At 39.3% G+C, this 16,237-nt stretch overlaps 1 protein-coding gene across 4 annotated transcripts in view; it reads left to right on the top strand.

Annotated features, from left to right (window-relative positions):
• Positions 1–16,237, top strand: part of uggt1 (UDP-glucose glycoprotein glucosyltransferase 1) — a 120,187-nt gene that overhangs the window by 45,817 nt on the left and 58,133 nt on the right. For 2 of the 4 annotated variants that reach the window (XM_020534526.2, XM_048604293.1), the window contains exons 19-21: positions 171–291; positions 1,801–1,899; positions 12,026–12,049. In XM_020534526.2, the coding sequence (XP_020390115.1) occupies positions 171–291; positions 1,801–1,899; positions 12,026–12,049 (244 nt within the window). The remainder of the gene's footprint in view (positions 1–170; positions 292–1,800; positions 1,900–12,025; positions 12,050–16,237) is intronic. The other 2 variants (XM_020534527.2, XM_048604294.1) reach the window with 1 other exon arrangement.

Genomic DNA, 16,237 nt, shown 5'->3' with positions numbered 1-16,237 from the left:
GGCCCGAAACGTCAGCCTCTCTGCTCCTATGATGCTGCTTGGCCTGCTGTGTTCATCCAGCCCTGCACCTTAGCATGGGCCAATTAGCCAGTTCACTGCTGTTCATTCTTTGGAAAGTATGATTTTCTGTTCTTTCTCTTTTTAATTTGAAGTCATTTTATTATTTTCAGGGTGAACTGAACAATGATCAAGATGTTGTCGATTTCATAATGAATCAGCCGAGTATTGTTCCAAGAATCAATTCCAGAATCCTTAGCTCTGAGAGAGATTACCTTGATTTATCTGCTGAAGGTAAGAGCTATAAAGTGGCTTGGGCTGGAGTCAAGGTGTTTTGATAAGATTCGAAAGCATACTAGTTTTCATTTTCTTTGAGAATAACGCAAGACTTTATGAAGCGATTCACTATTTAAAAAGTAAATTGAAAGTACAATATAAGTGGATCACCTGGAATAGTTTAAATTCCTCCACTTAATGTATCGATTCAGTGCAGGTTTCCAGTTCCATGAGCCCCAATTTCCACGTTGAAGTGGGACTCTTCCAAAGCAAGATTATTGAATCATTTTGATGGATGATGATCTCATTGAAATATATAGAATTCATTCATGGATATTCAGCCTCGGTACAACATGAAAATTATGGTGTGGGGTAGTTTTAAATTGTAAATGCCTTTGATTGGGCAAGATGAAGAAATAAAGGAAAAGAAAGATAAGTGTTTGCTAATGATTTTCTTGTCTGGAGCTGATACATAAAATTCATTTGAAAGAACATAAGACGATAAGTCCATAAGAAACAGGAACGGTCAATCTTGCTCTGCCATTCAATGGGATCATAGTTGGTCCAACATTCTTCACGTCCACTTTCCTGCCCTTTCCCCATTACCTTTGATTGCTCCATTGATCAAGAATCTATCTATCGCAGCCTTAAGTAGACACAAGGACTCTATCCACTCTGGCAACGAATTCCAAAGACTCTCAACCTTCCAACAGAAGAAAATCCTCCTCCTCTCAGTCTTAAATTGGTACCCCTCTATTCTGATAATATGCCTTTTGTCCTGGATGCTTCCATGAGAGGAAACATCCTCTCAGCATTTATCCTGTCAAGCCCCTTAAGAATTCTGTATGTTTCACTGAGATTACCTTTCATTCTTCTAAAAACCATGTGTAGAATCCCAACCTGTTTAGTATCTGCTCACAAGACAGTCTCTCCATCCTGGAGATCTTGCGAGTGAACCTTCTCTGAACTCCCTCCAATGAAGTAATATCTTCCTTTAAATAAGGGGACCAAAACTGCTCACAGTGCTTTAGATGGGGTTTCACCAGCACGTTGTACGGTTGCAGTAAAACTTTCGTACTCTTATGCTCCAAACCCCTCAAAATAAGGGCCAATATTCCATTAGCCTTCCTGATTACCTGCTGCACCTGTGTGCTAGCTTTCCGTGTTTCATGTACAAGTACCTCCAGACTACTTTGTGTTGCAGCTTTCCGCAGTTTTTCTTCATTTAAATAATACTCTAATACATGAACCATTTGAATAAAGTTTGATATCCTTAAATGAACTTTGCCTTAACCAAGTTTGGGCAAATTAGCTTACATTGTCTCTCTGTATGTGTTCTCACTTTGCATTTTACCAGAAAATTGATATTTAAGCTGCTGACGGTTTATCTTATCATGCAGATTGAACTTACAGAATTGATTTTGCATTTTTCAGGACTTCGGCAGGTGTCCTTTAACAGTTTGTAGTTACATTTAGAAATAAACAGTACACCAAATAAGTGTTAAATGAACACCCATTTTCTTACAGCTAAGGATAGTGTGGATGACTATTCGCATTTTGCTTTCCTAAAATCTGAGGAAAAGTCTGCAGCAGTCGCCAACAATATGCAGTATTTGTCTAAAAGAGGTACAGTACTTGGTATTGAAATGTTGTGTTGTTTTTTTCCTTGTTGGTATAATATTATTTATTTTACTGTGTACACAGTCTCCATGGTACTTTTCATGTTAACTCTGATGCCATGTTGTCTTAAGTCATAAGAATACTAACTTGTAAACCTCAAAATTTCTTCTGCTAAGTTTTTTGCTGTAGTCAACCATCTAATTGTTAAAGATCAGTTAAGCTGCAGCAAACATTCTAGTTTTTTGGGGATATCCTTGTGTGGTTAAATACTTTTCTTTAAATAGGTTGCAGCTATGACTCCCCTCTTATCCAATGCTAGCCTGAGTCTCCCACGTGTTGTAGCCAAAAGAATTCATGACTCTTTGGTTATTCTGGAACAGACCAGCATCCCTGATGCTTGTGCCATTTTTAAAAGGCTGTTGTGCCCTCAGACAAACACTGTTAGCCTGGAAGTACCCTGCAGGATTTGTGATGTTTTCCCCAGACATGATATACAACAGTGAATTTTGAAATCAACATCTGAAATAAGCCACAACAGTGTGACTGACAGGTGGAATGTGCTAGATAACCATTTATCAGCATATGTAGCCATCTCACATTAATGGATGCAAATCGAAACGGGGTGGAGACTGACAGTTCAGGGTTCATTAAAATTTGCATTGTTTTATGATCAAGCAATGATTAACCTCATTGATTTAAAGCTTTATTGTCTAACGATTAGATTTTGTGGCCTTAAGAGACACAAATTCAGCGTAATGAGTTGAAGAGTACATTTTGGATTCTGTTCTTTTACGCAATGTACTGTAGTGCCTGGTTTGCAGACAGAACATACTGGAAATCAGATCTGCACAGAAAGAGAGTTAATTGTATCAGGTTGCTGACATATCATCAGAACCTGACTTTAATATTAGTCAATAAGAGGTCAACTAATATATAAATATCAAACCTTTTTTTTTGTGCACATATTGTTTGTAAGCTGTTTGAAGTTTGCCTGACACCCCTCCTGATTCTAGTATCCAAGATCAGTTTATGGTAATCATCTCTTTTTCTACTTGTGCAGTGGTGCAAAGCTGTTAATTTGCTTCTTGTAATGTAGTTTGCAAATGTTGAAAATCCATCATCGTATTTTAATTACATTCATCCCACACCGTCACTAGTAGCAAAATAATTCTGAAAGTTCTTTGAAGGTGGGAACAGGTGCAGGGATATGTTAGTAATGTCTTTTGAATCTATTCTAAGTAAAATAAAGAAAAGACTCCTTCAACATTACCCACTCTACATTACCTGTGAACAAAAAATATTCCACTTTGAGAACAAAAGTGTGCTGAATCATTTGATATAGTCTGAGAAAGAACGAAAGTAAAAAATCATCCTTACCCTTGTCTCATCAGGGAATTTGCATATTATGTTCTGATCTGAGCAAATTGGCATTCCACATTCTTGCTGTGCTCGTGACTAAATATATTTCTGCTCAATTACCTGTATGATTTCTTGGTGACTAGTATTGATGGCCTCTAGTTTTGCGGTTTCCCGAATTAAGAATCTCGCACTATTGTCCTTGATTGACCTCGTTAATTGCCTACCCTACTCCTATGCTGTCCATCTAATCTAAAACTAATTTGAATCTCCTACTAGTAGTCAGAGAGCTCACCACTCTTTGGTTGTTCTGGAAATGCCCTGCAGGATTTGTGATGCTCCCCGCATACATAATAGATAAAGTAAATTTGCCGGCAGGCATGTTGAGGTCCTGGTGGACAGGATGATGCAAAGGACAACTCTCTCTTCTTTCTTTGGTTTGAGGCAGTCATCCAGGTCAGTGTGGTCTTAGCCATCTGGAGGAATACGCAACAGTCTAGGAAGAATGTTATTGGCCATTTCCACTCCACTTGACTGAGGCCCGTTGACAACCATGACCAGCTTCCGGACTTTGTGTCTGCCATAAAACGAGAGAAGTATTGTGAACCTTGTAGTTTTGGCTGAGGATGCAATGTGCAAAAAGTGAAGGCATTGGTGCTGTGGGGTTCCAGGTAGGCTCCGAGTGTGTGAGTATTAAGAGAGCAGGCAAGTAGTCCTGAAATTTAGCCTGTTCCAGTTCATGATTGGAGTACCTGTCCCTGTGTACAAACTGCCCATGTAGCAGCATTGCAAAGAGAGTTGTTGGTGCACCCTGACATGCAGCACGATCAGGTAGCAGCATGTGCACGTGGAAGTGCTGGGGTCCAAGATGGAGGTCTGGATGTAGAGGCCAGGTATCTGCTCAGATATTCAGTTTGGGAATTCTGGGCATCTGGTTTTCCCATGGCGGGTTTGTGAGAAACCATTCATAACTTTAAAAGCCTCTATTAGTCGTCCCGTAACCTTCACTCTTTAAGAGGAAATGGGACTTCACTTGTTCATTCTTTGCTGATCAGTTTGACCTCGAACTTCTAGTGTCAGTTTTGTAAATCTTGTTGTTTTGCATCTTCACCAATGCCTTTATCTCTATCGAGGTTCAACACAAGTTTTAGACTTTTTTTTAACATCCTGTGCACCACTTCCGTGTTACCTGTTATTTCCTTGGTCAATTTTTGTTGCTACATAATTGTAAGCACATTTTTAACCTTTTCACTTAGTCTATGATCTTAAATTTTTGATGTGAGCTGCTCAATAATTCATCCCTTTAGGTTGCAAACATGTTTCTTGAATAAAGTACATCATTATTATAAGTTTGCTATTTTCCAATTCTAGTCCTCTAGAAATAAATCCTTAGTGCTTGTTCTGTTGTTTTTTTAAGAGTTCATCGATCTGTATCACTACATTTAGTGATTTTATATTTTACTCCCAGACCCTTTGCCACAGTTTGTTTGACCCATTAGGAGCCATGCTGAGAGTAAGATAATTAAAATACAGTATAACATTTGTGACTGGAAACACGTTAAACATAAAGAATGTTGCCTAACTTTAGTTCAGTTTAAGTTTAGTCTATTGACAGCTAGACTCTGTACTGCATGAGGATTTTACACCTGCTGTGTAACAATCTCATCACTAAGACTGTGGAAGCCTGTTTTATCCATAACTGCCCATTACTTGCAAGGTTTATGAGAAATATGTGCTTTGCAAAAACCTGGAGTTTCCGCTCATTTGAGCTGTTTGGTTTTTTTTCTCCCAATGCAATTTGTCCCAAATCAATCAAACCAGCAGAAAAGAAATGGAATTTTAACCATAGGTTAAGTTAAACATAGTTTCTGTGATCTTCATCATTATCATAGAATCCCTACAGTGTAGAAACAGGCCATTTAGCCCAACAAGTCCACACTGACCCTCAAAACATCCCACTGAGACCCATCCCCCCTATAATCCACCTAATCTACACATCCCTGAACACTATGGGCAATTTTAGCATGACCAATTCACCTAGCCTGCACATCTTTGGACTGTGGGAGGAAACCGGAGCGTACACGGGGAGAATATGCAAACTCCACACAGACAGTCGCCCGAGGGTGGAATTGAACCCTGGTTTCTGGCACTGTGAGGCAGCAGCGCTAACCACTGAGCCACCGTGCCTCCCCTCTTAGGGTAGTTTTAGAGAAAATTTTGTGTTACTGCTCCGATTGGGTCACTTTGCTCTAGATTGGAAACTTGAAATAAACACAACTCAAAATACAAACCATTAGTCCCTGACTAGCCAACTGCACCTAAAGCAGGGACTTTGTCCCCATGTGGTAATCTTTTATGACTAGCGGCACTTTTTGCTCAACTAGGGGATACCCATTAGAACAGCAGCCTGGAAGGTGCCATGCAGGCCTCCTTGTGTGGAAAAATAATTTGGAGGCAAAGCTGAGCAATGAATTGAAGTGACCATTCACTACAAAGACTGGCTGCGCACCACAGTTGAATTTTAAAGTAGCAGAAGTTGGTGTTATTAGTTGCTTACTGTGTATTTTTGTTTTTCTGAAATTGCCCCGTGTCTTAATAAATCTGACAAAATAAAGACCAGTAGGCTCCAAGGGAGAACATAGATGTGCTATAAATGCTGCAGCGGGGTTATAACTAAACGGTGGCTAGTATTTCAATGGCATGCTGCTCCATTTCAGCACTGATAGAGGATGCAGAGTTTGGTTTCTTTGACACTCCTAATGCTTATGGAAATAACTTTTAAAATAAACATTCAAGTAAAAGTTGGGACAACATCAGTGTACACTTTCCACCTTCAGAAAAGATCTGTAATTGTATCTGTGGTGATTGTAATAAGATCAGCAGCTGGACCTCATAGAATGAGTTCCCCAATTGAGGCTGTAAATCTGGGCCAATTAGGGAACTCTGGCTGACATAAAAAGGATTGAGTGTCAGAGATGCTGACTCTCTGCTGCCTGACTGGGGCAGTACTAATAGCCAAGGACTGTTCATGTGTAAATAAAGGGTGACTTGGTGACGGGTTACTGGTCTCTATGGAATTATTTCAGTGGCAACGAGAGTAAAACACGATCCTGAAGAGTTTTCCGTGCAACAGTCATGTTTGAGTTGGGATAAGCATTTCTTGCACCATGCCTTTGTTTGGGAAGCTTGACGCATTCTCCCCTGCAATTGAGGACTCGGCCCAGTATGTGGAAAGACTGCATTATTTTTTCCAACCAAACAACGTTGTGACAGATGAAAAACAGCAAGTAATTCTCCTGATGGTCAGTGGAGCTGAAGCTTTTTCTGTCATTAGGAGCCTAATTTTCCCAGGACCACCATGTACTGAAACCTTTTAAGAATGACTGACATAGTTAAGGAATATTACAACCCCAAATCTCCTCTAATTCTGAGGTGCTATTGCCTTTACTCAGCAATTTAAGAACAGGCGAATTTGTATTGGGGTTCTTGACTAGGTGACTGGCAGAAGACTCTGAATTTGGTTTACCCTTTGTGAGATGCTTAGAGACCATTTGATCTGCAGAATTAATGATGTAGCGATGCAAAAACCCCTAACTGAAGCCCAACCGGACTTCTATCAGGTGCTGTAACTAGTTTTATCTTGGGAAAATGTGATAAGTATAGCATATGAGTTGCAGGGTATTCCGATGAAAGTAGATACCAACACCACTTGAATGTCAGCCATTGCATAGCCTCACTGAGGACATATTCTGATTAGAGGGACTCTGGGTCAGCCCACAGCAAAACAAAACAAAGCCAAGCCTTTACTGAAGGGTTAAAATTTCCTTCAGGATCCTGACCAGCAAGCCATTGTAGTTGCTGCCGACGTGGACTTGAGACAGCAAAATGGTCCTACTAGACCTAAATTGAATAAGGGAACGGACACGTTGATATCTATGAGAGTTCATACCCTAGAAAGTCCACCTACATCTGGTTGGGAGCAGTTAAATTATTTCTGATTTTGATGTTGTTAAGCAATCAAGATAAACATCTGGTTAAATGGTCACCCCGTTGTAATGGAGGCTGATACTGGCATGGCCATATCAGTGATCACAGGACCAGTTTTAAGTAATATTCACTTTGGACTCCAGCCTTAAGTTGCGCAAGACCTCAGCTCGGCTGAAAACCTGTACTGCGGAAACATTACAGATTAAGGGTGTAACTTCGGTCCTGTCTCACGTGAAAACAAGCTGGTTCGCTTATCAGTGATTGTATTAAAAGGCTCGGGCCCAAGCTTAACGGGGTGAAATTGGTTGTGAGTGATGTACCTAAATTGGCTAACATATTTCAATTGGAAAATAGCTGTCTGAGTGAAGTCCTAATTAAATACCCAAAGTCTTCAAGGAAGTTTAGAGACTAGCAGAGGAGCCAAGGCCACCTTGCATGTTGACCACAGGCAGTTCTGCAATTCTACAAAGCCTGCCCAGTGCCATTTGCCTTAGAGGCAGAAATCAGAAGGCTGCAAAGTGAAGGAATCGTCAAACCAGTACAATCCGTGGAATAGGCAACACCAGTCGTACCGACTTTGAATCCTGTTGGTTCAGTTTGCCTTTGTGGGGAATTTAAACAGATGGTAAGCCATTTTTCTTGACAGGATAAATAACCAATCTCTCGATAGAGAATTTATGCACGAAGCTGGCAGGGGGCTGTCCTTCACAAAGCTGGAGATGAACCATGTTTACTTGCAATTTGGACCAGGATTCCCAGAAGTATGCTGCCATTAATCCCCATAAGGGCTTGTGTCATGAGACGAGACTGCCATTCGGTGTATCGTCAGCCTGTACAATTTTTCAGTGGAAAATGGAGAACATTTTGCAAGGTCTACCTCAGGTCATTATTTACCTAGATGACATCCTGATAACGGAAAATTAATAAGGAATACTTAGAGAACTTGGATATAGTCCTAAGGCAATTTTCAAAGGTAGGCTTATGCCTAAGAAGGAAAACATGTTCCATGCCCCTCAAGTGACCTACTTGGGCTACAGAGTCAACATGACTGGTTTACACCCATTGGAAGATCATGTGAGGGCGATCAAAGGTGTCCCAGCTCCCACATCTATCCAGGAGCTTAGATCTTTGGTTGGTAAATTATTATGGGAAGTTCATACATAACCTGGCATCCATCCTGACACCTTTGCAACAACTACTTAAAAAGGGTCAGCCTTGGACATGGTCTCATAGACAAGCCCTAGCTGTCAATGAAGTCAGTCCTTTAAGGTGTTGGCAGACTGTGATCCCAAGACGCATCTGGTATTGGTATGTAGTGCCTCCCTGCACACCATCGGGGTGGTATGAGCTCACATATGGTCCAATGGAGAGGAAAGCCCAATAGCTTATGCATCCAGGATTTTGGCTAATGCAGAGCATTAAAACATCCAGAGAAAAAGAAGGATTGGCGATCGTATTTGGAATCAGGAAGGTCCGCCAATACCATTTTATGGATGAAAATTTGTGATAATCATGGCCCATAAACCCTGACTTGGTCTGCTTAAAGAGGATAAAACAGTGCCGCCCATAGCTTTGGACCATATTCAGTGGTGGGCTGTAATACTGAGTGCTAATAATTATAAGTCTAAAAACCAACCAAGAGGCCGTGTTGCAAATGTGGATGCATTGAGCCACCTCCCAGTACCAGATACACCACAGGTGGTACCCCAAATGGAAGAGTCTGTGATGATATTAAATTTTCTGGACACAGTCCCAGTCACAGCTGACGATATGAGACTTTGGACAGAAAGATCCAGTCCTTTCCAAATTGAAACAACTGGTTTGTTGATGGGGGAAACCAAAGGGCCATCAGAACTAGAATTGAAACGCTTTTGGACCCATAGATACCAGCTCACAGTAGAGGATGGCATATTGTTATGGGAAGCAAGAACGATTGCCCTGAGCCAAGGTCGTCGACAAACACTGCCTGTGAATCCTACAGGGCCATCCAGGAGTCTCCAAAATGAAGATTTTGGTATGGTTGACATGAGATCAGGACCAATGACATATAAAGTTTGGGTAGGTGTAGTGGTTGTGAATAAGCATGCGAACCATATGAAAGCCACAAAGTCTCAAATGGTGTTGGGAGGAAAATGTGCGCTGTCCATCAAACGTCATTGCGTCCTATGAATCAGAGTTGGTCATGCTGGAAAGGAGCTCTTTTGACCCCTTTGCTGCCAGAAGAGCAGGGTGAAATTTCAATGAGGCGTTCTTGGCACAAGAGGCGAGCTCGTGTGTTACACACCACCTGTGTTGGATGCTGAGTTGGAGGGACCTGACCCAGTGCTAAAGCGCCCCAGGAGGCTCTTCAAGAGAAAGGATGGGCCTATGTCTGCAGATGCGGGGTGGGGGGATGAAGTGGTCAGCCAGCTGGACCTCGTAGAATATGAGTTCCTTGATTGGTGCTGTTAATCTGGTCCAATCAGGGAGCTCTGGCTGACATATAAAGGTTGAAGTATCAAAGATACTGACTCTTTGGTGCATTACTCTGTGAGACGGTACTATAGCCAAGAATTGTTCATCTGTAAATAAAGGGTGACTTGCTGATGGGATACCCACCTCTTTGGAGCTACTAAAGTTTCCTGACACATTTTTGAACATCGAACAATGATTTTGAATCATTGTTTTATATTGAATCCTATTAGTTGATAGTTTTGGCTTTCTATGTTAAGTGTTTTGGATTGAGACAAGGTGTGTTGACCCATGGAAATGGTTGTCTGGTGTTACCATGTTTTCCCAATGTGTTTTGTATAATTTGTTTGTATGTTTGTATGTTTCTCATAGCTAATATATCAGCTGCAAATGTTTTATTTTTCTGTTCTATCTTTTATATAGCATGTGTAATATTTAGATATTATCTTTTGTTCTTTGCAAAATGTAAATGTTTCTTCAATTTCTGATAGCTTGAACCACAAAGATAGTGGGTATTACAATGGATATCTCTTCCTCTTGAATCTGGGGCTATTTCTGGCTCCGAAAATCTTGTTGCTATGCTCCATTGCATTGCTTACAGTACATCATGACAAATAACATTTTGTGTTACTCTTAAACCATTTTCTGTCAAGCTTCAACACTCAACAGCTGCATTAATAATGTTTTGGAGATGTGTTGAGTAGTTCGTTAGCTGCTTGAGAAGTGTTAAAAGGATCATTACAAGTTCACAGTGAATGGCAGATACTACTTTATTACTTCCAAGTGAATTTGCATTCTCAGTAATGGTACATTTAAAGAACATGAATTTCCACATTTTAACTGGTTTGTGATAAACATTAAAGAAAACTGACTTGAATGTAAGAATTATAATTTTGGTGAAATATAGGTGGAAGACCCAATGTACCATGTATCCAGGAAGAGGTTTGGTCCTTGGATTAGATGTGATATTTTGACAACTGTGAACTGAAATTTCCTTTCCTAAAAGCAATTGATGTACACATGGATTCGAGCTGCCACACCACGTTGAAGTGCAATTAGGGAGTGCCAACAAAGCCCACATCCCCTGAAAGAATTTTTTAAAAAGGTTTATTCCCATGTGATTCTTGTTAGTTTATCCAAAAGCAATAGAGAAAATTATGATATTAGTTTATGATATTAATTGATATGATATTAATTTTGGAACTTGCCTGTGGAGATTTGTGTGTGGTATGCAGAAATTTGATCCTGTGCTTTAATGAAGATGCAATCAAGAAATAAAACCTCCTTTGAACTAACTTCCTTTTGGTGCAAGGAATTGAGAATCTGAGGCAAGGACAGAACCATTTAAATGTTATGGAGGATGGTTAATTGAATTGTCTTGACAAATGCCTTCAGTTTTCTCTCAACATGTGAATAGCTTTTCTTAAATTATATATTTGTTTCCTGGACTAGCAGTTGGGTTTTTGTGTTTAAAAGGTTTTAAATAATGAAAAAAAGTTAATTTAAGATCCCAAAAACATCAATGTTATTTTGTTTAGTATTTAGCTGACTGAAAAGAATCCAGATTTTTACATTAAGACAGTGATTGAATTACATTTATAGGAGGAACTTGAAAGTAAGTCCAATTGTTTGGACATGTGCTAGTAGTGTGTTGGAGAATGGAACAAATCCACAGTTTCCTTGGTTATTGCAAAATCTCTGCAAATCTTGAATCTCTGGTATGCCATCCACTTAAACAGAAGAGGAGTTTTGTCATACAAGTGAGATGAATTCACACTGGGTCAATATGAATGCCTTGTACCAATGCAACCCTATTACTGACTAATTACAGATCAGACTATCAGCTTTCCCCACATTGATGGGCTGATGCTATATGGAAGAGGTCGGCGTCAGTCGTTGGAGGAAGTGGAGAAAAGAATTCGCTTTTAAAAGATGGAATGATCAAATCAGATTGTCTTTTAAAGTTAACTTTCATTTTTTTATCATGAGTTTAAAGTCTATGTGGGATTCCAAATGAAATCAGATCTGAAAGGCACCTCAAAGTTGCTAAGTTATTTAATTTAAAATTTACAACAGTTTTCAATAATTGGCTGAGGGTAGTATTTGATTTAATGCTGTGTTTTTCTCCATCTCCGGTATTTCTGCTCTTCCAGAATTTCCCCTTCGGGTGATTTAATTTACAAATGGATGCTTTCTGTATTTGGATGCCACAGGCTGTAATGTCAGAAAACACATGATAACTGTGACTACAGCTTGACACTGTTTGCTATAAATTTGACTTTATTCTGCTATTCATGTTTTTCATTTCTTATTTTTTGTCCTTTGTGCTTTTGTGCAGGAATGTCTTCAAGAGAGATATATGGTAACTTTCTGCTCTATTTGTTAGTCTGATTCATTTCTACCTCAATCTGATGCATTTTTCATTTTTTTTCCACTCAATTGCTTTATTATTCAGCGTTACGTGAACTACTTTATTCGACATGTATTCATGACTCTCTTTTTACAATACAGTAGATTATTTAAGAATCAATACTGCAGCTTGCATATTTCAATTGACTGACTGACTTGCACAAATTTAAACATAAATGAAGGAGTCAGCTCAAGAATATTTGGCCTATCAAGCATATTCCTTCTAGATATTTAATTTGATCAAATAAAATCTAATGACTGTTTTTAAACATACCTTAATCTAAGATGAAGGCCTTGAAGTTTAATTTGGTAATACATTCTGCTTCCTGAAATTTGGCCATTCAAATTTACCATGCTCAGTGAAACTTTCTGTTCAATGATGTTGTGATGAGGAGCCCCTTAGCAGCACAGTTGGTGTGTATGCTATGACATGTGGTTAAAAACTATGCAGACCTGGAAGGCATTTGGTTCAATCTCTGTTCTATGTGGTGATAAGCCAACATCAAAGCGGAACAAGAGTAGGCCATTCAACCTGTTGAACCTGCTCTGCCTTTTAATATGGTCATGGCTGATTAAATACTTTCATCCCTTTTACCCACACTATCCCTATAATCCTTTATGGCACTGGTAATCAAATATTTATCAACCTCTACTTAAAATATACTCAAAGACTGAACTCCCACAGCCCTCTGGAGTAGAGAATTCAGAAGATTTATTACTCTTTGAGTAAAATAGCTTTTCATCTCAGTTCTATATTGTTCCTGTGGTTCTAGACTCGCCAGCCGGGGTAATATCTTTACCTGCATCTATGCATTCTATATCTTTAAGTATTGTGTAGCTTTCAATGAGATCACCTGTTCTTTGAAACTCCAGTGAATACAGATCCAGTTTGCCTAGTCTCTGTCCATAGGACAGTCCTGCCATCCTGGGTACAAGTCTGGTGAATCTTCATTTCACTGTCTGTATGACAGTTGAGTTCAACAAATGCCCCAGAATGTGGAGGAGTAACAAGTTAGGCTGAGTTCTTGGAGGCAAGGACTGACCATGATTTTGCTAGAAAATCTGCATATGTGGGTATTTCATCTGGGCATTTTGTGAGGATTAGATTGAGTACAACCAGCTGTAATGCCATCAAACTCAAATAACACAGTGATATCACCATCTCAGGTCAGTTGTAAAATGATGATTTGAATGCTGCCAATTTCGTAGAAAGCATGCTGGTTATTTGTCTGCCACGTAAAATATATAATGTACCTTTTGTGCTGCATTTTCGAGTATGCAATTGAGTGGAAGAATAATTTGCAATGAGCTAATTAATCTTGCACCGTACTAACATGGATCTTTTTCATAGAATTGCTGTAGCATGTATTTATTTTGATAGTTGTGCCATAAAATGTTGGAAACAAATTGGGAGATGAGAGCAAATATACTAGTTTTTGCATGGCATTCCTGTAATTTTCAATAGGTTATTGCAGAATTTGCTGATTCTCTCCATACAATCATGTTATATTTGTCGTGTATCATTAAAATGGTACTCTCCTAAGCCTTCCCCTTCACTTTAATTAACTCACCTGCATGATAGTTGATACTTATTGCCAAACTTTAAGCAGCTGTTATCATGTTTCTTTGCATTTTATCTCCTCTGAGCTGAAATTCCCCTTGATATCAGAATGATGGATGAGAAATGAATCCTACTGCTTGTGATAAATAGACCCACAGAAGGCAGACACTCGTGCAGACAGACCGCATGCCAAACCTTTATTGCCAACTCTTGTACTGAAACCCCACAATCATGTGTCAATTTGTCATTCAAAATGTTGTCTAGGTATATCAGAACTTTCGAGGTATAGTTTCGTGGCAATGGATGTGTCTGACAAATTTCTTTTAAAACAGTTCAGATCTTCAAATTGTATTTTGGTATAATTCTTCAGGTTTAAGCTGTAGCATGAATCTGTAACTAATAATGTATGAATCATGCAACCTGCATGTACTATTAAAAGAAATATCTGTAAGTTTGGAAAGAATCAGAAGCTCTTTCAACATCCAAAAGTACAGGTGAAATTTCCAGAGGTGATCTTCCTAAAAGCTCAAACACAAATAGAGCCACACTACCAAATCAAAGTCCTGTTTCAGTTCAGATGAGAAGTCCCCAACCACATCATTAACACAGTGCTGCAAAATTACAATGTGAGGACTGGACTGCATGTTTAGAGGTTATCTTTGACCTCTTTCTGATAGTCACTATCCGCAGCATGGTCAAAACCTGCACCCAGGTCATTATTAGCCCAAATCTGAAACCAGCTATGAGGAGCTGAGCTAAGGTGGTCCCCACTGTTCAACAAAAATGTTTTTGCTTTTCCACCTAATGAGGCAATATTTGGTCTGCACGCTGGAACTCAGCATGATCAAAAAACCACTCGGTGAGAATCTGAAGGAAATGATGAGCACTTCCACCCAACAATGCAGGATAGTACTTCAGTGCCTTGCCAAAATTTATTTGTGGAAATTGCAGTCTGACTGTATTGATTCACTTAATTGGCCTAAAGGTTTAGTATTTTAACACTGATCGTTTTGATTTTTATGTATTGTTTCATCCTGGGGTTTGCTGGATCAATTTAAATTTTGAGCAAATTAGTTGGAATTTTCAGTGTTGCTCCTATCCATGACCTTGTGTGTGAAAAACACTGTTTGAAACTGTTACAGCTCTGCTCACTTAATCCCACACACCATTTGCCAGCGAGATTAACCACTGTGATTAGCACTGAGCCCAATGATGGTGCTTCCATGAAGTTGATTACTTGACACAATATTTCCCTTTTGATCCATCAAAGTGATATTGGATAAATACTTCAGAAGGAATATTTGCAATGCTGTGGTGAAAGAGCAGGTAAGAGCAACAAATTGGATTGCTCTTTCAAAGAGCTGGCAAAGGCACAAATGACTCGATGAACTTGTTCTGCCCTGTAAGATTCCATGATCTTGAGTAGTGTTAATATTTCATGCTGTTTTTATTCTTTGGGAATTATGTGGTCTTTAGTCACTACTTTCAGAGATGCTTTTACACACCTCTGAAACAGGTAAGACTTGAACCCAGGCTTCCTGGCTCAGAAGTAGGGATAGAACATCTGCGCCACAAGAGCCCTTTTGGTCACTGCTTAGCTGAAGTTGATAATTCTTTACCGCATGAAATATTATGGATGCAAATTTGCACTTTGTGTATCCTGTGGCCAAGGCATATTAGCTGTAGCTAGGCCACTTACATCAGAAACCTGGCTGTCCTACCATCTACCTGGGCAAACCTCTACACAACACTACATTTGTAAAATATGGTGAATATGATGAGAGTCAGAAGACCAAACAAGTCATTTACAAAGATTAATCCAATGCAGGCTCTAAAAATTGAGATGTATAATGTTGCAGTGCAAAAATAAGATTGCTTTAAATATGCTCTGAGTTGCAGTGAATGACATGTGATGTGCAGTTCATCCAGAAGTCTTTTCAACATTGTGAAATGTTCAGCCCAAGTACTTAATGCAAATATAATCTTTGGAAAAACAACAGCTACTTTATTCTTGCATATTTACTCACCTAAGGCACTTGGGGCTCTTGTCATTTAATTAAAGGGATTGGTGATCCACTCTAGTGGGAGCTAGGTTTTAAACTGAAAAATACATCATAGCATTCTCAATCAAAAACCTAATAAGCATGCTGCTGATGGCCTTTGCTGTCTCTGATTTGAATCTAGTAAGTTGATGAGAAAGTGCAGAAAATTGTTTTTCTTTAAAAGTTATTAAGTTTCTGCATGCATGTTATTCTATATCACACATCCTTACAGCAGTAGAATGCATGTGACACTCACTGATTTTTCCAAGATAGAGATTCTGCCACAGGAGGATCATGAATATTTCAGTGGTCAGGTTACATTTGACATCCTGGTCACCAATTTCACTTGGTTACAATTGGACAACACAATTTACCACCAAGTTCTGTGGCTGTAAATAAACTAGCAACAAGATACAGTAATTACGACGCAAATGGCTTTTAGTTGTTCCATACTGAGGAAAGTACCAGTGTAGGAAAGTACTGTGTTGTCTTTGTCTTGTGCCCCTCCAACTGGATGAATGCGACATAATGAGCAAGA

The sequence above is a fragment of the Rhincodon typus genome, chromosome 13, assembly GCF_021869965.1.
Source record: "Rhincodon typus isolate 14 chromosome 13, sRhiTyp1.1, whole genome shotgun sequence".
NCBI lineage: Eukaryota > Metazoa > Chordata > Chondrichthyes > Orectolobiformes > Rhincodontidae > Rhincodon > Rhincodon typus.
The sequence above is the reverse complement of the archived record's forward strand: the minus strand, read 5'-3'. Positions and strand labels throughout refer to the sequence as shown.